The following is a 21,620-nucleotide window of genomic DNA, read 5'->3' on the forward strand; positions in this document are numbered from 1 at the left end:
CCTCTCCCGTTGCGGAGCACAGGCTCCGGACGCGCAGGCTCAGCGGCCATGGCTCACGGGCCCAGCCGCTCCGCGGCATGTGGGATCCTCCCAGACCCGGGCGCGAACCCGGTTCCCCCGCATCGGCAGGCGGACGCGCAACCACTGCGCCACCAGGGAAGCCCAACCCAGCTCATTTTTAACAGGCAGCCTTTCCAGAGAATGACAGGAATATGGATTACAACATGGATTATCTGCGTTTGGAGACTGTATGCCATGTTAACTGAAGTGTCAGCAATTTGAAATGAGAATGGCAGCTCATGAAAAATCATGAAAGTGAATGCAAATCCTTAGTTGCAGAAAGTGTCAGAAAGAACACGGAATTCAGTCCTGCCCCTGTGCCACCAATTCAAATTTCTCGGTGAATCTGTTATAGCACGTGTTATCCCTGACAGGCACACACGTATGCATGGTATGCATATGGATGGCCCACATCCACGTGTATTCATGTGTCAGTCCATCTCTCTATATCAGTGTTTCTCAACTCTTTTTTTCATTATCACCTCTTCTAAGGAGACTTTTTAGACATTTTTTCCCCTCATTAACCCCCCATGAGAAGTTAATACCACAGATATACTATCTATCTATTTATGTGCTGTGTGTGTATTTGTGCTTTATATATAAGCAGAGTAAGATTTTTCACCCCTCAAGAACCAATTTGATCCCCCTTGGGGAGATATTGCCCCCGTTGAGAATGCCTGGCCTATACGTTCATCTGTGCACATGTGCAAACACACACACACACACACACATGCACACCACTAGCCAGCTAGCTAGCGGGCTCCTGGGAGAGAGACCTGCAAAACATGTTGAGCTCTTAGAGAGGAGCCTCCCCACTAATCACAGCCAAACCAGAGAGAAGCCCTGGTCCAGTGGTTCTTGTAGGAAACAGACACCAGCAATTAGAAAACCGGGGAACTCTAGCCAGTTCTGAAGCTCACCGGGCATGACCTTGTTTCCGGATCTTCAGAGTTGGGAGAGATTTTATAGGCCACGCAAGCAGAAGACATTTAATTGTTTATAAAAAGAAAATACCAAAATTCTAATTTTTGCATTGCCCTTGCAAACTACTAAGTTCAAATGCCTATTTTAAAGTAAGCGAACAAAACGTATTTTGGACAAAAAGAACCATCGGCATATTTATCATTTTATAGATCTGGTCATCAGGGTAGGCAAGATTTTATTGAACAGTCAACCAATCAATCTCTGAAAAACTCATTAAGTATCTGTCAAATGTTTAGTTCTGTGCAAAGACTTGCAGGGAGTGTGGAAGTAAAGGTCAATGTCTTCAAATGTCTTATAGCCCAGTTTTGTTGTAACTTAAACCAGGTATAATATCTGAGGGGTAAGGAGGCTCTCGGGAATTATTGTAACCTGTTTCCACCCAGTGAAAAGGCTTTACTTTGGTGGTACTAAAGGGGGTGAAGAGGGAGGAGAAAAAACTCACAGTGTGATTTGCTTGACCCCATTCTTTCCCCCAGTGAGTCAGATGCTCCACGTTCATAGCAAGAACTACATAGGATCCTGGATCGACGTTTCTGTCAGTCTCCAATAAAGTCACCCCAAAGAATTTACTGAAGTTATAAAAGAAATATTTGGTGTTAAATATCCTAATAGGCCAGTCTAAGCACTCAAACTAGGTATTATAATTAATATCGTAGGATCAGTAAGACTTAAAAGAAGATTCTGTTGCACAGTTTTTTCTAAGGAAATACTGATAAGGTAGCAAACCACAGGATTCACTGTAGCTAATTTAAGCAGAAAAGAAAATGGGCTAGAAAGTCAATTTCTGGCTTCTGCCTTGAAGAAGCAGGACCCAGAAGAAGAATGTTCAAATGGTGCTGGGTCGCAACAAAGTAGGACAAATGTCCCCTATACGTGTCAATATTGAAATCGGTTGAAAATACTCTCCAAAATATAAACATATGAAGAGTGAGCAAAAGTACCCTTTATTATTACTTTGTTGGCATTCGAAAGAACCAATTTCCTGCCAGATCATTGTATCTGAGACTGCTGAAAAGAAAAGACCTTGCATCTGAGGAAAAAAGGCATACACAGACATACACACAGACACACACAGATGCACAGACACACACACGCAGACACACACACAGACACATGCAGACACACATTCAGGCACATACAGATACACACAGAGACATACACAGACACACACACAAACACACATAATGAAACTGGCCAATGCAAAAGTTAATCAAAATAAGTCAACAGTAGCCAGAGACCATAAGTGGATTCCATGAATTTATATAATTTGAATTGAAGCCAGGATCTAACAGGCCCAGGAATGTAGTTCCATCTATTTCATAGTTGAAAAATTCCCCAGAGAGACCAAGTGTCTTGGTCAAGGGCCCAGGGGAGTCAAGGACATAAACCACTCCAAGTGTTTACTGTTAGGAATGTTTGCCTTATAAGACAACATTCTCCTTTCTCAGAAAATCTACCTCTTGCAGCAGATGTATGAGGCCTCACAGATTGGCGTGCCTGTTTGAATCGCTTACCTATCTCATGTGGGTGCAAAACTGGTTGGGAAATGCAGTCATTATTGTATTTTTACCCAGTGACATTCCTGGACAGACCCCGTAGTGACTCCCCATTGCCAGGTGGCCGTGTCCCAGCACACAGATGTCAGGGAACTGCCCAGAGAAGCAGCATGTGTCAGCAGCACGGGGCTTGGTGGAAGGCAGGCCAAGCAGAAAACGTCAAGGGGATCATTTGACAGAACAACACCCCAAATGCAGGGCATGAGAGAAAAATCATGCTGGCAGGAGGGAGGAATGAGTTTTGTTCACACACTGCTCTCCCACACAAGGACTTGAGTGCACAGCCACAGAAACCTTTTCCTGGGTCTGGTAACAAAGTCTAGAGCCTCAGTTTCCATGGATATTTCATCCCATGCAGAATAGGAATATTACTAATTTGGATTCACCCAGAAACATTCTCTAAGAAATTCAGAATGCTTCATCTTACAGCTCCACTCTGGGGTGGCCAGATCTCAGTGCTTAGTGGCAAGGACAGTGACAGGTGAGTATAGGCACCTCCACAGAAGGCAGCCCCTCCAACCTCAGCACATGACAGCAAAGGCTAAGGCCTTTGCTCTGAGTAACACACCACGGTCAGTTCATTTCCTTGTCAGCTGGGCCCCTTGGTCAGGGGGCAGCCCAACACCTGTTTTTGTAAATAAAGTTTTATTAGAACACAAGCATGTCCACCATCTATGTATTGCCTATGGCTGCTTTCTTGCTACAGCAACAGAGTTAGGTAGCTGTGACAGAGACTGTGTGGACTTCAAGGCCGAAAATATTTACTATGTGACCCTTTATAGAAGAAGTTTGCTGACCTCAATCTAGGTTATGGGAGCATGAAGACCCCTCACCAAGTAGACAGTAAACTGCTTGAGAGGGTCCTTTTGGAATCTCCCACCAGGCCTCCCACAATGCTCAGTACACAGTAGAATCCATCCAAGAATCAACTTGTGAGCTGAAAGGGACCTCAGATATCATTACATCCAATCCTCTTATTTTAAAGATGAAGAACCTCAAACGACCAGTCCAAAATCCTAGAGTGGCAGGAAGCAGTAGCAAACAGCAACTTTCCTGAATTCCATCGTATTGCTATGTTCCTCAGTAAATATTCATTAAATAAGGAATAAATGCAAAGATACATATGGACCTATATAGCAGTATCATTAGTTGAGCATATGGTATATACCAAACACCATATGAATATAGGCATTTCAGTCTTGGACCTCAAACCTTGGGAGAAGAGCGTATACATAAAAAGTTTATATGTATATTATATATTATGTATAATATAAATATGATAATATATGTATGTATGTGTGTGTGTGTGTGTGTCTAAAGCAATAATAAAATGATGGTGCACACGCTCCCTTGTAGGAAACAGCCAGCCATGAGGAAAGGCCCCATATGATGTGTGACTTCAAAGTAACCATGTCAGTTGGATACTGTCCTCCTTGCTTGAACCCAACAAAAGGAAATCAGCACGAGCCCAGGGGGCAGAACCATGGCACGAGTGATAGTTGTCTTCCATCCCTGGCCTCTTTTCCCAGATCCTTGTAGACCATCCCCCCCTCCCCCCACATTACAAGTCCTTCATCATCGGGGGGCATCTGATAACCGCTCCTTTGCCCTCCTTGGCTGATGTCTGATCACACAATGGGAGGTACTCCTTCACCCCAAAGTGTTAACCCGCCAGACCTTCCCTCCGAGGACCCTTTATCGCCACTCTGAAATGAAAGGTGCCTCACCCTTGATAATGTAGTTCTTGGCACACAAGTCGAAAAATGTTTTCTGAAGAGCATCAGGCTTAGATAGGCTCCAATTGCCCTTTACGATGACCTAAAGCGGGAGCGGGGCCAGAGGGATAGGCCTTGGGCTTTCTCCAGTGGTGCCCTTGCTCTCCTGGTCAAGAGCAGCGCCCGGGGGCCTGACGGGGTGGAGAACAGGAGGCCCTTCACCACCTGCTCCTCCAGAACCTGCCCTGGCAGCAGGTCTGTTGCGGGGAGAAGTGGATGGCCTCATCCCCCTTCTTTGCCTCAGCTTAGCTGGGAGTATCCCCTCACACCCTGCCCCTGAACTGAACCCCAAACCCTTATCTAGCCTATGCCACAAAGCTCAGCTCAGTGCCTTCCTAATATCAGGTCCCCTTGCGTCCAGCTCCCATAGCCTTGTACGTGCCCTTGGGTCCAAGTCCTCCTGCATATCCAGTGGCTGCCCTGCCCACCCCTCCACCTCAGAGTGCAAATTCTGCCCGGACCCGACTGTGTCTGCCTTGTGTACCTTATTCCCTTCCAGACCAGGGGCTGGGCACCTGGTCGACCTCATGCAACAGCTGCCACATGGAAGAGTGCGTTGCAAGCACGTTTGAATTTAATTTTGTTATTTTTCATTACTAACATATGTTACAAGATGTGGTTTTGTAGTCAGTCAGACCTAGGTTTGAATCCTAACTCTACTACTTTCCATGGGACCCCAAGTTAAGCTCTAACTTTTCCAAGCCCTAGATTTCCCATCTGTAAATCAGTCACAAGGTACCCACCCCATGGCATGTCTGCCTCAGGGATACTGAATTAAATGGAGTGGTGAGCACCATGTCTAGTGCATAGGAGATGCTCAAAAAATTGAATTTATTATAAAAGCCTCCCACCGTTTTGCTACCTTTGACTATGTCATGTGTCTCAGAGTGATTCAGAAAAGGCCTAGCATCTGTGAGGCTGGGCCCCCATAGAGTGAACCACAGCCAATAGCTCTATTCTCCCTGCTGACTTCAGTCTCCTGTGCCGCAATATAATAGCCTACCCTCTCTGGGCCTCAACGTCCTCTTAACAAAAGCACCATCAGGCTCCTCAGAAGTTGCTGGAATCCCGTGAGGACTCAATGGAATCCACTGACTTCCAGAAGTAACACTGTTAAATTTATTTTGATGTATTAATTTTCATCTTTAGAGGGCCCTGGCAAATTGTCTGTAATTATTTTTATTGTAGGACTCTACCATACCTCTTTAAATGAGTCTAGTTCTTAGTAATGGAATAGGGGCAGAGTAACTGGAATAAACACAGGTTTCCTTCAAGCCAAGGGTCCCATCCTTGCAAAGATGAGTTTCAAAGCTTACCCTAGCATCCTGAGGCACTTTGGCCAATGGCCATCTCTTGGCAAGGGGATGGGGTCCGCTTTGGGTAGCTACCCCCAGATCGCACAGCAAGCCTGACCTCTACTCCTGGCCTGAAAGATAGCAAGCTCAGTACACAAGCTGTCCTCCTCGTCTCTCTCTGCCCCTCCTTCTGGTCCTCTTCCTCCTGCATCCTGACCTGAGAAAGCAATCCCAGCCAACGAACGTGGCAGCAGGGGCTACAGCATCCAGGTATAGCCCATCCTGGGTAAAACTCACATTTTAAAAAGGACCTCTGGGGGACGGGCCTAAAAGCAAAGAGGTTGAGCAAAGGGTGGGAACTGATTGACATCAAAGGGTGGGAATTGATTGACAGTGGTTGAGAAATAGGAAGAAGCCTTGAGAACAGGTGGGTCTCTAGGCGGCTCTACCTTCTATGTCTGGTCATCGCCTGGTTTGCCTAAGTGTAGAGATCTGACTTGGCCTTGGACTATTTGTTGTCACCTATGGAGAACTAAGGAAAGGCGAAGCCTTGGTCACCCCACTCTAGCTGGCCATTTAAAAAAATGTCTCTTGATTCATCACGAGCACTTCCTCTTCACGCAGCTGGGAGGGTCTGGGTGCAATGAGGCAGCAGAGGATGGGGCCAAAGCCCCATCTACCGTGTCCTAGCTCTGTGGCCTTGGACAGTGGACTCGGTCTCTCTGAGCTTCACTTTCCTCATCTGTAACTTGGGAGTAATAATAGGACCCACCCATAGAATTCAAATAAGCAAGGCATTCAGAACAGCACAGAGCCATGGCTATTGTTATTCAGTTTCCAAACGTATTCTCTGACTTCTGAAAGTGCAGAGACACTCATGGGACCAAAGAGGACTGGGGAATGAGGGTTGATTTTTCTACTTCATAAGTCAAGTCAGCTCCCCTCTGTTTATCTCACCTTATTTCCCCTGACATCCCCCCCACCCATCAATTCCCGACAGTTTCCACTTCAAGCACATTATATTCCGGGGATAGGGGTGAACAGCTGTGCAAAAACCACAAGCCCATGACTGTTCTTTAACTCCAAAGGCCATGGAGCAGGTTCTAAAGTCAAGGGTCAATATTTAAGATGATTGGAATATAATGTAAATGAGGTGACCTGGGAGCAGCTGCCCCTCAGATTTCTCCCCAGTGCATGTCACGGTCCTTCACATTCCCACTGTTAGACTCACTTCTCTGGGTTCAGGGTATCCACATGGGCCCTTGTTAGGTCATGGGCAGTGTTCCCATAATGCACTGTGCATCAGAATCCCTGGGGCACTAGTTAATTACAGATGCCCGGGACCTCCTCCCCACAAGACTCTGATTCATAAGTGTGTGCCGGAATTTGTAAAGCGTCCCAGGTAGATCGTGTGATCATGCGAGGCTGGGACGCCCTGTGCTGGTTGAGATCACTCAGGTCTGGGGTCAGGATCTCCAGGTTTCTCCCTCAGCTTGTGCAGAAGAAACCAGAGCACAGGCCCCAGAAAGTCATCTTGTCTGTCATGAGGATTAAACCTCTTCCCTCCTCCAAGGGACTGTGTGAGGATAAAATCAGATGAGACTTGAAAATGCTTCCGAAACTGTACGGACACATAAGGAACCGTTTTAAGGGAGTATAGGAAATCAGGCTGGGAAAGGGAATGCAGGCCTGGTTAGAGTGTCCTCAATGTCAGGTAGAAGCAGGGGAACTTGATCTAGCAGGTAGAGGAGTGGCTATGACAAAGAGAGTATTCCAGGAAGATTAAGCTCATGGTATCAAACATGGCAGACAGGAGAAGAGAGAGGCTGTCGGCAGGATGCCGTCTTAGGGAGGGATGAGATGACATAGTGGTAGGAAACAAGGAAATAAATCATTTCTACGGTAGAGACTGGTTTGTTGTTTGTCAAACCTGCTTCCGCTTTTCCTGAAAACACAGCTCAATGACCCTTGAGTTCTGGACTATGGAAAGAGGCTGGAAGTGATTTGGCCACTTCCAGGCACGGACCATGCACACTCTCCACGTGATCCTCCACCTCTTCCCCAGGAGGCTCCGTCCTTCCCCCTGTGCTGGTCGAATGCAGAGTCCAGCAGAGGAGTTGGCAGCCTTAGGGAGTGACAGGACCACAAGGCAGACGGAGCCAGAGGAAGGAAGATCGTTCACCAAACCCTCCACTGAGCTACTGTGGGAACAAGGTGATGAGTGCATACTGACCAATACAATGCCCTACACTTAAACAATGAAAACTCTAGTTTACGAAAGGAGTTCATGTTTCTGATTTTTTTTTTCTTTTTTTCGGTACACGGGCCTCTCACTGTTGTGGCCTCTCCCGTTGCGGAGCACAGGCTCCGGACACACAGGCTCAGCGGCCATGGCTCACGGGCCCAGCCGCTCCGCGGCATGTGGGATCCTCCCGGACCGGGGCAATCGGCAGGCGGACTCTCAACCACTGCACCACCAGCGAAGTCCATGTTTCTGATTTTATTTGACCCTTATAATAATCCCACCAGACAGATAACACCTCTGACGTACTCCTGAAGTACTCCAAGGAGGAGAGGTCACGTAACCTTTCCCACGTGGCATCCTTCTCTCCCGAAAGCCCTGTGGTCCAGCCCTGCTCAGAACCCTTTATCTGCACAGGAAAAATCTGAGGGATTTGTGATAAAGGACCACAGACATATGGCTCCTTTGGTTTCCAAGGCAAAAAAACAAAGACAGAGTGGATGCTCGATTTTATGATATGACGACAAAACGCCACAGAATCCAAATGTGAAAATGAATAAAAGGCAGGTGGGACTGCCCCTCCCTGCAACCACCTACCTGCTGTGTTTCCTGGGTCTCTGCTCCCTGTCAGCTTTGGGAAGCACAGGTGGGCAGTGAGGGGAGAAGAGCCTCGGGCTGAGGCAAGAAGTCTTTATCTGCTGTCGTGCCAACCTCCCAAACTGAGGTTTGAAGCAATAGTAACTGGGACGTGGTTTTCACTTCCCCTGCATTCTAGGTAATGGGTTTGCAGTTGGCGTCCATTCACTACACACCCTCCCCTCCTTCACCTTCTGTGTTATCTCCAGTCTGATACTTGAGTCTTCCCCGCTTACCCTAGAATAATGATAAACTGAAGTGGAAAACATCACCTTGAGCTCCGTGGAGGTTGGTATAGGGTATAGGGTAACCGACACCAAACTTCTACACACCACAGCCTGGGGGTCACCCAAGACACAGTGTGATGAACTCCACTTCAGAATACCTCTCCTTAGATACAAAGGGGCCGGGCACGCCACGTTCAGATTATTAAGTACTTTCATCGCTTTTAAAATATAATTGCCCCACAAGCAGGAGGTAACACATGCGATCTTCTGCATTTTAAATAAAAGCCCAAACCGCTCAGTTTGCCTCACGATCCGACCCAAACTTATATATCTGTCTGCCTGCCCCACATCCCTTCACATGCTTTGCCGAAGAACAGTAGAATGCTCAGTTCTTCTAGACGTTTCCTGACACTTCTTGCCTCTACAAGCCATCGTCCATACGGTTTCCTCTGTCTGGGATCATGTTTATTTCCTACCGCTCTGCTTCTTCATCACCTTTGCTACATCCTACTGGGTCTCATTCCTCCCTCTCAAATGGACAATTCCTAAAGCAGAGTCCTTACCTCTTTACCCTTCTCCAAGCTCCCTCGTCCGAACCCATGCCTTCAACGGTGGTAGGAAGGAAACACAAGTTCAAATCCACACCCCTAGCCTGACCTTTATCTCATTGTTAGCTCTGGTTTTCCAGCACTCCAGTGGCCATCTGCCCTCAACTAGCCTGCCATCACCTCAAACAGAACAGTTCTAAAACCAGAAGATTAGTCTCATTACCAACAACTCCCTTCCTCGCGGCTCTATTTCTATCCTAGATCCGTAGGGTTTCCAGGTTAAAAAGGAACCGTAAAGCTGAAGCTCAGTTCGTTCATCTGCACTCAATCCATTTACAACAGCCTGGACAACAGTGGTCAAGCCCATCAGTAGCATCACCGTTCCAGACCTGGAAACCCAGTCTCTCCGGAGGTGAACTGACCATGAATCTAAACTTGGGCCTCCCTCCTGTGTTTGCACAGGCTTCTTCCAAGGCCTGTGCTCGTTCTGTACCCACATCACTCTTTCCCAGCAGGCTCCTCCTTTCAGCCCCAGCTTGGGCTCACGGTGGCCTCCCCGCAGCAAACACTGGAGGAGCCTCCTGCCCGGCCTCTGCTGCAAGGCTCTGCTTCTTCATAGTCACCGTGAACACAGTCATAAGAGCAAAGGCAAAAACAGCAGCAGCTCACGTGTCATCTCGCTTCTCTTCCTTAAACCCATAGAGCAGGTAACTGGAAAAGTTAGACTGTGAATTTATCTGACAAGAGGGGGTCAGACCAGATGACTTCTAAGAGGTTTTTCCCAATCAGAAATTCTATGATTTTATGATTGTGGAGCCCATCTTACAGAAGAGGAAGCTTGGCCTTAAAGAAAGCCACACAACCAATATGTCGCAGAGCCAGACCTGGAATCCAGGTTTTCTTACTTTCAATTCATTAATCGTCCCACCACATCATGCAAAATAGCATAGGAACCATTCTAAAGAAGCAGGGACCAAATCAAGCTCCTACGCTGGGTAGAACCCTCTGGTAACTCCCCATTACTTACCAGGGGGCAAAAACCACTTATCTGCCATTCAAAACCCCTTCCCACTGCTGTGTTTCTATCTTATTTCCAACTGTGGCCCTCCATATACCACTCCCTTCAGCCAACCTTGTATACCCTCCGGGCCCCACACGTCCTCATCTCCATACTGTTTCTGGACCTGACATGCTTGCCGACTCCTAGTAACTCAGTGACCCTCATCACTCTTCAGAGCACAACTCAGGCCCCACCTCCCCGCAGACTAGAGCTGGAGGCCTCATTTGAGCCACGTGGGTCCCTTCATCGGCTCCCCTCATTTCATTTCCTACCACTCACGGGGCATTTTTACTCCTCAGCTGCAAGTTCATGGGCTGCTGAGACCCCATCTTCTTTAATCTCCCCTCCCTGATTTCAGCTTTCACTGAGCCTGGCACAGAGTAGGTGGCTCCATAAACTTGTTTGTTAATTGGTTCATTGATTGATGGATTGTTTTTAATCTCTTAACTCCCTACATTTCTTATCTTACTAATATTTCCTTCATGCCCAGCTTTTTAAATTACTTGTCACTCCTATATCATAAAAAAAATTACAAAGGAAGAAAAGCAAGTTTAAAAGAAAGGTCAAAGGCATTCCTTTCCTCCCTTTTCTGGTTTATTTAGGGTCAATCTGGGGTGATTCATGCTAATAAGCATATTTGTCTCAGCCTCCTCCATCCCAAGAAATGCACACTTCCAGTGGGGAGTCGACTTCCTCTTGTCCTTTGGATCCTCCACTGGGTAGGTTCAAGCCTATTTACCCATGATCTAGGCCAGTGGTTCTCAATCTTTGATGAATCCCAGGATCACCCAGGGGTAGATGCCTGGGACTCACCCCCACCTCCTGAATGTGAATCTCTGGGGACAGGGCTGGGCAAGTCCATATGAAAAAGCTTTGCGGTGACTTTTTCATGCCCCAAAGGTTGTGCGCCAGTGGCCTAGCCATCGTTCACCATGAGCGCTGCGATAAACATAACTCGAAGAACCTTCCCGTGCTAACAGAGATAGAGGGGACTTTGTTTTAGAGGTTAAAAACTCCATTTCTTTTTACCAGAAAGAACTCATTTTAGTTCTGACAGCAGATTATCTATCTTATTTATCCTTAAAGCACTCCACATCTCAGAACTAAGATACTCCTTGAATAAATATATGAGTGTGCAAAGTAGATTCTCACTCAGGGAGCTGGCAGAGACACTTCCTTGGTAGTTGGAGCTGACCCCTCACAAGCAGTGTCAGATCTAAGATGCCCCGGGGTGGAGACTCACACCTTCAGGAAGCCCATGCTTTAAACACTTCGCACCTTCACTATTTCTGGTCTTCCAGCTTTGATGAAAAAGACAACTGAGAATGTCTCCCGGGTAACAGTTTTTTTTTTTGTTTTTTTTTTTTTTTGTGGTATGCGGGCCTCCGTCTGTTGTGGCTTCTCCCGTTGCGGAGCACAGGCTCCGGACGCGCCGGCTCAGTGGCCATGGCTCACGGGCCCGGTATGCGGGCCTCCGTCTGTCGTGGTCTCTCCCGTCGCGGAGCACAGGCTCCGGACGCGCAGGCTCAGCGGCCTTGGCTCACGGGCCCAGCCACTCCGCGGCATGTGGGATCTTCCCAGACCGGGGCGCGAACCCGGTTCCCCTGCATCGGCAGGCGGACGCGCAACCACTGCGCCACCAGGGAAGCCGAACAGTTTTTAAAGGTACCAGATATTGAGAGTCTATTATGTTTTTCCTATAGTCCAGATAGATAATACATGTAAATGTGTGTGTGTGTGTTTTCTAGGAGAGTAACCATGGCTAGGCAGAGCTTGAAGTTTGCAAGCAAGTGACAAAATCTGCATAGAGATCCCAGGGGTCCTCTTGGAACTAAAGGACCTGGACTCCAGAGCCTTCTCCTTATTGCAGGGTCAAAGTTGTAGCACCTACGGATGAGCCTGGGAGGCCCCACCTGGAATCCAGTGACAAGAAGGGGATAAAACCCCGGAAGTATCATCCCCATAGAGCTGAAAGGGGAGGGGCACCTCCAGTGGTTTGATGCATCCTAGCCCAGCCCCTCAAGCTATGTGGGAGCAACTACAGGAGGAATCAACATCCCTTGAGTTGGAAGAATCCACCCAGTGGTCAGAGATCTACACTCTCCCTGTGGTTACATTACTTCAGACAGTGGCCTGTGGGAGACTCCAGCTCCTGAAGCAGCAGCCCTGTGGGGGGCGATCAGATCCAGAGACAGCTGCCCTGTGCTTGGGGTCCCAGCGGCCTTTGTCCCGGCTCCAGCCATGAGGCAGCAGAACATAGGATTGAGTGTCTGACTTCTGGGACACATCGAGGAAGGAACAGGTAAAGGCTTGGCTTCTCACTTTGGGGGCTATACTGGGCCTGCAGAGGAGGCTTTACTTAGACCCCAGATTCATACACAGCTCGTTCAGTGCTCACACCCACCCCAGGAAATAGGTATTGCCATTATCAGTACTGCACTGCTAAGAAAACTGTGGCCCAGAGAGGTCAAGCAGCCTGTCCTAGCTCACACAGCAGATGACCCTCAGTCTGACACCAAAAACTGCACTTTTCTACTACACCTCCTGTCACCACTCACATGGGCCCAGCGTCTGGAATCTCAAAAGGAACCAAGAATGGAAAGCTTTTGACCTGACCATCTAAATTGATGGGCTCTTTGCCCTGGGTGGAGAGAGCCACCAAACGCCCAGAGAAACAGCACAAGTCAGCAGGGAGGCAGGACCTGACACCACTGGCTGTGGGCTTTAGCATCTTGAGACCCTCAGTCCTCACTCCCACCACCTGCCAGGGAACCTGGGACGTGTATGAGTCGCCCTTTGACATTAGCAATCCCATGGATGTGTCACCAGGTAAGGATGCACTCGCTGACACAGCAGGGCAGATGAATTGGTGTATCGGACTATTGACTGAAGATCAAAACCAAGAGGTAGTGGGAAAGAAAAACTGTGGCATAATGTGATAAAAGGAACTTCAAAACCTGATAAACCCATGCTTGGGCAGGTGACCAGGCAGCCAGTGGGCAGCTGGGGTCTGAGAGGCAACACAACAAGGTTTGATCCTGTCTGTTCTAGAAGTCAGATGACCACACCACGGGTCACCATGTCTTGACTTGTGCTCTGGACCACTGTCAGACCCTTTCGGATCACTCAGTAAATGAAAAGACTAGTCATTTCCATCAGACAAACAGCACGACTCCGTTCTGTTTCCCCCAGGCTGAACTGATGATTATTTACTAGACCGACGCCATGCACGGATTGTTCTGGAGTCCTGCAGATAGGGCTTTATAGTCCGTCAGCATCTGTTCACGGAGCACCGGTTGGCTGCAAGCTCTCTATCAACAATGCTCCTGATCGGGTTGATCACGATGCCCAGAGGCTGTTAGAAGTTCTAGACATTCATCTGCACTAACAAGGCCACCTAGTTCAGCTGTGGCAAAGCTGACTGCCTCGGGACCCGCCTCTGATGAGGACTCAGTGGCTCTCCACCAGAGCTGCATGCCAAAGTCACCTCGGGGTGTGGGTAAAAATACCACTTCTGGGTCCCACTCACAGAAACTCTGCTGTAATTGACCTGGGGAGCAGCCTGGCATCAGGAGTTTTAAAATCTCCCCCAAATGATTTGAATATGTAGCCAAAGTTGAGAACCACTGGTTTCTGTTGAAACTCACACCCTTGGCCCCAAGAGACATTTGTTGCCAACTGGTGCACCATCATCACTTCACTTTGGTGGCTTTCTACCTCCGGGGTCTAGAGGTGGGACTGGGGGTGAGGGAGTCGATACAGACGGAGATCTAACTATGCAGCACATCCTGTGTTTGTCTTCCCAGATCACTTTCTGTTTTGCTTTTATTTCCGTGCTCTTTTTTCTTTCAGTAAACCACACTCACTGCCACTATCAACTCTAACCTGTTGTCCTCCCTTTGTGATCAAAGTCCCAGCTGTGTATGATCTCATTTATTCTCAAAATAGCCCTGCGAGTGAGGAATCAGCCAGGCCATTGTTCTCTAAGGCAAATCAGGGACCTGCAGATCAAGAAAGGTTCTATCTGCCATGGAACTCATATCCTTAGCGAAGTCAATGTGTTCATGGCAATTTCCAATTTACATAATGCTTTCCTCCATTTGTTCCTGTGGCATCCTTACAGCCAGTCTGTGGGGGAGGTATTTTCATAACCAGGGTGGCCACACGTCCTGCACAACATCGGTGACACCTGTTGTCCCAGCCTAACCATTAGAAGCACCTCCTTTCTCTCTCAGAAGAGTCTTGGTTTGGACGATTCAAGATACGGGCACGATTCAAGATACGGGCACCTTATTTGTAACCACCCTCTTGTTTTAAGAGGGGTGTTTTGAGACTCATACACTTGTTCATACACTCTGAACTTGTTCAGAGTCACTCGACAAATGAGAGGCAGAGACAAGATCTGAACCCAGGTCTCTGTCTCCTCTTCCCTATCCACATTAGTTGGGAAATGAGAATCAGAGCTGACCTCCTCAAACCTCTGTGATCTCTTAAACATCCCCATTAGAATGTTCCCTGGACGGGAGAGACTTGGAGTACAGAGCAGGGATGGGCAGGAGCTTTGACAGCGTTTGATGACCACATTAGAATGGACTAGTAAGTTGCCAGGAAGTGTCATCTTGGAAACACTTGAAAGCCTGACTTGGCAAAAGAAGGTGCAAGACCTGACAGATGGGTGTTTGAAAAAAGAGTAAGAAATTTAGAGTCTAAACTGCTAGCTGAGGACTGGGCCTGAATGCTATTTACTGCCATCTACTTCTGAGCGTTTCTCATACGCTCCCTGAACACCTGAGTTATTCAACCATAAAACGGGACAAATCGTCATCCTTAGTTCCTGAGGTTGTTACAGGGGCAGCAAACGGCCTCTTGCCAAGTGCTCTGACAGCATCACGTCTCAAGAGGTCCCTGGGAGCCACATTTATTTGTTTACATCACTTTTCCTGAGTGAACCAAGGCTCACGAACAAGGATGCTGGGGATCTGATGAGATAAGGTATTTGAATGCCCTTCCTAAGTCCTAAAACGCTGCCATTTAGTATTATTATTAGCAGTGACAGTAGTAACAGATGATTATCAATTGATGTGGCACAGAATCGTATGTCCTTGAAACCCTCTGGATTATGGAGGTTTTTAATGACACCCTCAGGGGACAGGCCAGGTTTTTTTTTTTTGGGGGGGGTCCCTTCATGGAAGTGTTGAAGATGACCACATCACAGCTCTTACTGGGTGAGGCAAGCCTGCCTGGGAGGCTTCCTAGAAACCAACCCGCTGGGCCTGCAGAAATTACCTCGGAGACCAGACCCCTTCAACAAGAAGGACTTTCTTCTCATGGGAATCATACAGCTAAGAGACACGGCAAACTATGGAAATGCCTGATTCTATAAATCAGGACATTGCTTCTCTAACACGAAACCATTCAAAGCCTGGGCAGTGTCTTTATTTTCACAATTTTTTTCAGCCTTTACTTGTCTCTGTAAATGACAACTACTAACCAGAAGCTCAAAATGGGGGTGGGGGAACCAAAAGAGCTTTCCTATCTGATTTTTTTTGTTCCCTCATCAATCTGGTTTCTGCGCTGACCAAGAAGGCCTGCCTGGCTCTCATGGGTTCCTTTCCTTTAGGGAAAAAAAAACAAATGACAACACAGTTACTTTAGAATTCTTGCGGGAACTGGGGGCTGCGAAGTGAGCTTTCTATACAAATGGAGAAACCCTCCAAGCTGCCAACATGAAATTCAGAAGGTGCAGGTAGAATGGTCTTCTCACCTAGGAGCGGGGCAAAGGGCTCCTTTGGCTCTAAAAGAGTCAATTTGTGTTTCAAATATCTTTCAGGAACTTGACACCGTGAAACTACCTGCTCCCAAGGAATCTGAGAAAGTCCTAGAATAGCTTTCCTCAAGAAGAACAGCAAGACTCCTTGCTCTGTAAAAGCTCTCCGCATTCACTCCCTAGACCGCAGGCTTGGACGCTGGGGGTCAGGGCAGACCTCCCGGGCCCTGGGTCCAACACTTCCCAGCCTGGGAGGACATGACCTCTTCCATTACCTGGTCTGCCAGAGAGCCTGGAAATCCTCCCAGAGGGGTCCCAGAAACCAAATGAGGGAGACAGAAGCCTCATTTGGGGGGAGAGAAACAAGTTGAGGAAAGTAAGTCTCACTAAAAACCAAATGTAATATCTATGGATAATTTTGAAAAATAATCCTCCAAAATGAAAAAAATCCAGCCAAAAAAATTTAACAAATCTTCGTGGTAGGCTGGGCCAACTGAGACAGAGCAATTTCCAAGTGTCAGATAAGTCACAACTGGTTTATTATTTTTTAGGTGTCAAAAGGTACCAAAAACCAAAAGGTCATATACATCTTAGACTTTCTGTGAAACTCTATTTGTTTAATTAGTTTGTATTAGATAAGGATCCTTTGGCCAAAACAAATTTAAAAGACATGTCTATTTCCCCATCCCTGGGGAATACATATTGCCTTTTAAATTCCACCAGGAGGCCCCTGACAGGCACCAAGTTCTCTTCCCTTCTCAGTTACCTGTATATGTCTAGGGAAACTGCATTCTGAGGGTTTTTCCCTTTTGTGAAAGGTCTCAGCGCTCAGGCAGCCTGCCTGCCGACGCCCCTCCCCCAAGTTCTGGCGACTCTGCACCGCCCCGGAGGCAACTTCCCTGCGCCTCAGGTTTCCCCGCTTCTGCTGCACGAAGACCTATCAAATGTTTCTTTCTTATTACGCTCGAGGACCGGGAGACGCTGCCTCGGCCTCCATCCTTCCCCCTCCAGGTTGCAAAGGAAGTGCAGCAGGTTTGGATGTTAGCCCGTTTCTGCCCAGGGAGCAAGGCAACTTTAATTTTTTTCCCTGTGTCCCTTCCTCCCAGTCTGCCCCAGGTTACCCTTAGCCTTTCCTGCTACAATCCCGCAGAAGCATAATTATGACAATTACAATAATGTGGGCGAGTGGAGTGTTTGGTTTCTGCTTTGCCGGTCACAGAGCAAGAAAACGTCTTTGTTTCCTTTTGCTTTTCTTTTAATAGCTCTGAGTGAAAGAGAAAAGGGGGATTTTAAGAAATGTTATTTTTGCTTTGCCAAAGGTCATATTATTAGTAATGCTTTCTTTTCTCCCTCTTCCTTCCCCTCACCCCCCAATTTTAGAAGAAAGCTTCAGGGGTCCAGCCAGGTTCCTGCCATCTCCCTGCACCTGGAGATGCCCTTCAGGACAGGCCAAAATCGCGCCGGGGCAGGGTGACGGCTGGTCCTGCGGCGGGTTTGACAAACTGCCTGGCAGACTCTCCGAGAAGACAGCCACCTGCCAGACTGCACCTGACTCCATCCCTCCCGGGAGCCCCGAAGCAACAGAAAGGCCACCCAAGGGACCGTCAGGGCTGGGCTGCACTCCCTGGGGGAAGGTCCGGCGTCCCAGAGCGCTCGGCGCACGGGCACGTGAGCCGCGAGCCTGGCTGGAGGCGCGGCAGGTGCTGCGGCGCCGGGACGCCGACCTACCTTCACGAAGAGTTCGATCTCGGGGTCCCTGTCGTCCCCGTTAGCCGTCGCCGCGTCCGCCATGCCGTCGGCGCCCGGGGCCAGCGTCCCGGGCCGGGGAGGCGCCACCTCTGCGGCGCCCGGGCCAGCGCTCCTGCCGCTGCCGCCCGGCTGGGCCCCCTGCGGAGGGAGTTTATTTCCTTCAATATATTTCTCCAGCCGGAGACAGCGGTGCCTGAGAGACCGGTGTCCCGGGGGATCGCACGGAAAGGAGAGAAGCCAGGAGGGGACAGGGGGCGGCGAGGGAGAAAGGTGGGCTCAGGGATGGGCGGCAGGTCCTGAGAGCAACAAGTGCCGCGCGCTGAGAGGTGTCACCGGATCCGCGCCCGGCAGCGATCCCGCGGTCGCCGCCCGCGCCCAAAATAGCCGGCGCCGCGGGGCGGGGTCAGCCCCGGCGGGCGGGAGGGGCTCCCCGCGAGCGCGGCCCCCGCCCCGCACCCCAGGCCCTGCGGGGCGCGCGCGCACCGGCCGGGCGGCACCGCCACTGGGGTAGGAGGATGCCCTGGGAAAGGTAAAGGGGGATGGGAGTGGGGGGGTGGAGAGGATGAGAGAAGAGAAGAGAAGAGGGAAGATGGCTTTAAGCTTTACGTTCATTAACGAAGCATCAGCTCCTCCAAGTTACTCTCCTAGCAGCGTTACCCACGAGGAAAGCCCCTTCTTGCCTTAGGGATGCTTAGAGTGGGGAGGAGTTGTGGGTAGCGGGGAAGAGAAAGGAAGGACCCTGAAAACCGTGCATTCTCCATCCTCGTGCTGGATCAATAGAGTAGGGCTGGGGGGAGGTAAGGTAAGGTAGAGAGAGAGGTGTGCTAGCCCAGTCAGGTGCAGCCAGATCCAAGATCCTGTCCTTTAACCTTCTGGGCTGGTTTTCTTCCTCTTTCTTTTATTTTGTCTTTTGCATTCTCTTCTTTTTTTCTTTCTTATCTATTCTTACTTCTTTTCTCTCTCTCTCTCTCTCTCTCTTTTTTGTTTGTTTTTTTTGTTTGGTTGGTTTTTTACTGAAGTATAATACACGTATGGGGAAAAAATGCACATATTGTAAGCGGACAGTTAAATAATCTGAACCCATCCATGCAACCACCACCAGATGAAGAGGTAAAATGTTATCTACCTGCCCAGAAGCTCATCCTGATCTCTCCTCTCTAGCTCTCCTCCCTCTCCACGGCTCTCACCCACCTGGGGTGAGACTTGTAACAGCACAGGGTAGTTTTGCCTGGAATCTTCTAATAAACGTAGTATATATATACTCCTCCGTGTCTGGCTTCCTTTGCTCACCAGTACGTTGGTGAGATTCATCCATTCTGCTGTGTGTAGTTGGAAACCCATTTTTATTGCCGTCATTTATTTATCCATTCTTCTGTTGATGGACATTTGCACAGTTTCCAGTTAATGACTACCATGGGGCTGCTATGAACATTCTATAAAAATCCTTTCACGATACGTGGACACTTTTCTGTTGGCTATATACTCAGGAATGGAATTGCTTGGTTCTAGAGTATTAGAATGTTCTTGAATAAACATTGCCAGACAGTTTTCCAAAGTGGCTGTACCAGTTTACATTCCCACCCTCCATTTCTTTTAAAAACAGGTGCTAAGTCTTTGCCTCTGGAATCTGGTCAACTTCTCTTTGTGTTCTTTGCCTTCTCTTTAGCTGCTCTTGTCTGTGCTCTTTCTTGCCTTACTTACAAATATATATTTGTTCCACAGCTTTCTAAGAAAAAAAGTTAATCACTTAATAAAAATCAGCAACAGTACTTATTAGGTACCAGGCAAAAAAAATGCTAAGCACTCTACATGTCTTAACTTATTTAATCTTTACAGATAGTGTTAGTATCCCAATTTTACAAGTGGGGAAAGTGAGGCATAGAGTTATTTAAGTAACTTGCGCCTAGTCATTCAGCTAGGAAATGGTGGAGTCAGGATTTGAACTCAGACAGACTAAGCCCATGCTTTTAACTACTCTACTAACTGCCTCTCTCAAACTTTAGGCACACTGGGTAAGGCACTTTGGGGAAACAAAGGCACTGCCCTGGTCTTAATGTAGATTAAAATCTATTTCAGGAGAATAGTCCCATGAGAGGAAGACTAAGGCTGCCACACATGGCAGATGGAGGGGCTACATAAGTCAGCATGTAGAGAGACTATTCACCACGGTTGGAGTGGCCAGAAGGAAAGACCTCATAGAGCAGAAGACACTACAGCTGAACCTTCCTGAATAGTCAGGCATCTGATAGGCAGAGAAAATGGCAAGGTATCCTGACCACCCTTTATGGCAGGCTGTTTCTCCATAAACTCCAAGTGCAAATTTCTCCTACTCACTGAAGAAAACAGTTACCAAGCCTAACTTGCAACCCTGATGGTACACTATAGCTTCATCAAGGTGAGGCTTAATTGCTCTCCTCCTCCTTGGTTTCGGGCTTACATCACCAAAGCCTTTAGAGAAGCAGTCACCTTCATAGCTGTACATTCCAAGCCAATGACTGCATACTCTGGGAAGGACAAGGTTACAGAGGGAGACTGCTACGTTCACTGCATGCCGCACAAACTCATCACTTTCCTGCTCTGGACAGTGGACAATATTCACAATAGCAATGTGAAAGAGGTAAATAAAATTATATGCTAAAGTGCCTTTGAGGGTTTTTTTTTTTTGAATGAAAGATGCTTTACACATATGATTATTTTCTTGTCTATGAGCTAAACAATGTGTGGTATGACCTCTACTTTCCCTAATCCCAAACCTAGCGGAGTTAGCTTTTATTTCATCTTCTCCAAAGATCTACCACTTACTGAAAAAAGGAACAGTTCCCCTTTTAATTTCCAGATAATACCCCCCATTTGGACATCTCTGCAGATAACTGATAGTTTTGATCTGATAAACTTTCATTTTGCAAAAAAAAATTTCTTCTTTGGTTATAAAATATTTCTGTGCATATTTCTAGTTTTTAATTCCACATTCCGTTTTAGTTCATGATAAAAGAGACATTATTTTGTACCTTTTCATGTCAAAGTATAATTGGTTAAGCAATTCTAGCTTTCTTCAGAGAAAAACACTTCCCTGATCCTACAGACTATACTTCTAATAATCATAGTTTCACAAACTTGTTGCAAGTTTTGGATAAATCCTTATTAGGAAAGCACTTCAAAAACATATTCAATGCTCACTTTAGCAGCGCATATACTAAAATTAGAACAATACAGCAAAGATTAGAATGGCCCCAATGAAAGGATGACACGCGCATCTGTGCAACACCCATATTTTTGTATGATCGTTGAAATAAGAAATTATAACATGTGATTGGATTTTCAATATATTCAGATTTAATGATATGACATAAAGGGTGAAGGCAAAGGAATTTATATAGCTGTAATGTTTCTGTACTTTACTTGAAGTGGTGACCTATGAACTCTAAGCAGATTGAGAAAAGTTAGGTATGTAGTATATGGTAACCACTCCTAAACAACAGCTATAAAAGTTACACAAAGAGATATAGTTAAAAAAACCCAATATGTAAATTAAAAGATAATAACAAGAAATATTCAAATAATCTAAAAGGGGGGAAAAGAGAGCAAACAGAAAACTAATAATAAAATGGCACATTAGAGAATCTCACTTCAAACATAATGATGTAGATAAGTAAAAAGATGGGGAAAAATGCCATGCAAATGCTAATCAAAAGAAAGTTAGTCACCATATTAACACCAAACA

General features: G+C 47.4%; 1 protein-coding gene and 1 non-coding gene across 2 annotated transcripts in view; one reads left to right on the forward strand and one right to left on the reverse strand.

The window, feature by feature from the left end:
• Positions 1 to 18,276, reverse strand: part of CLIC5 (chloride intracellular channel 5) — a 111,801-nt gene extending 93,525 nt beyond the window's left edge. The window contains exon 1 of the mRNA XM_024122014.3: positions 17,879 to 18,276. Within this exon, the coding sequence (XP_023977782.1) occupies positions 17,879 to 17,941 (63 nt within the window). The 5' untranslated portion in view covers positions 17,942 to 18,276. The remainder of the gene's footprint in view (positions 1 to 17,878) is intronic.
• Positions 18,277 to 21,070: 2,794 nt separating this feature from the next.
• LOC112064386 (U6 spliceosomal RNA) lies at positions 21,071 to 21,174 on the forward strand. Its single transcript, XR_002891500.1, has one exon. It is a non-coding gene; the product is annotated as a U6 spliceosomal RNA (small nuclear RNA).
• The last annotated feature ends 446 nt before the right edge of the window (positions 21,175 to 21,620 follow it).

This window comes from Physeter macrocephalus, chromosome 18 (genome assembly GCF_002837175.3).
Source record: "Physeter macrocephalus isolate SW-GA chromosome 18, ASM283717v5, whole genome shotgun sequence".
Classification (NCBI taxonomy): domain Eukaryota; kingdom Metazoa; phylum Chordata; class Mammalia; order Artiodactyla; family Physeteridae; genus Physeter; species Physeter macrocephalus.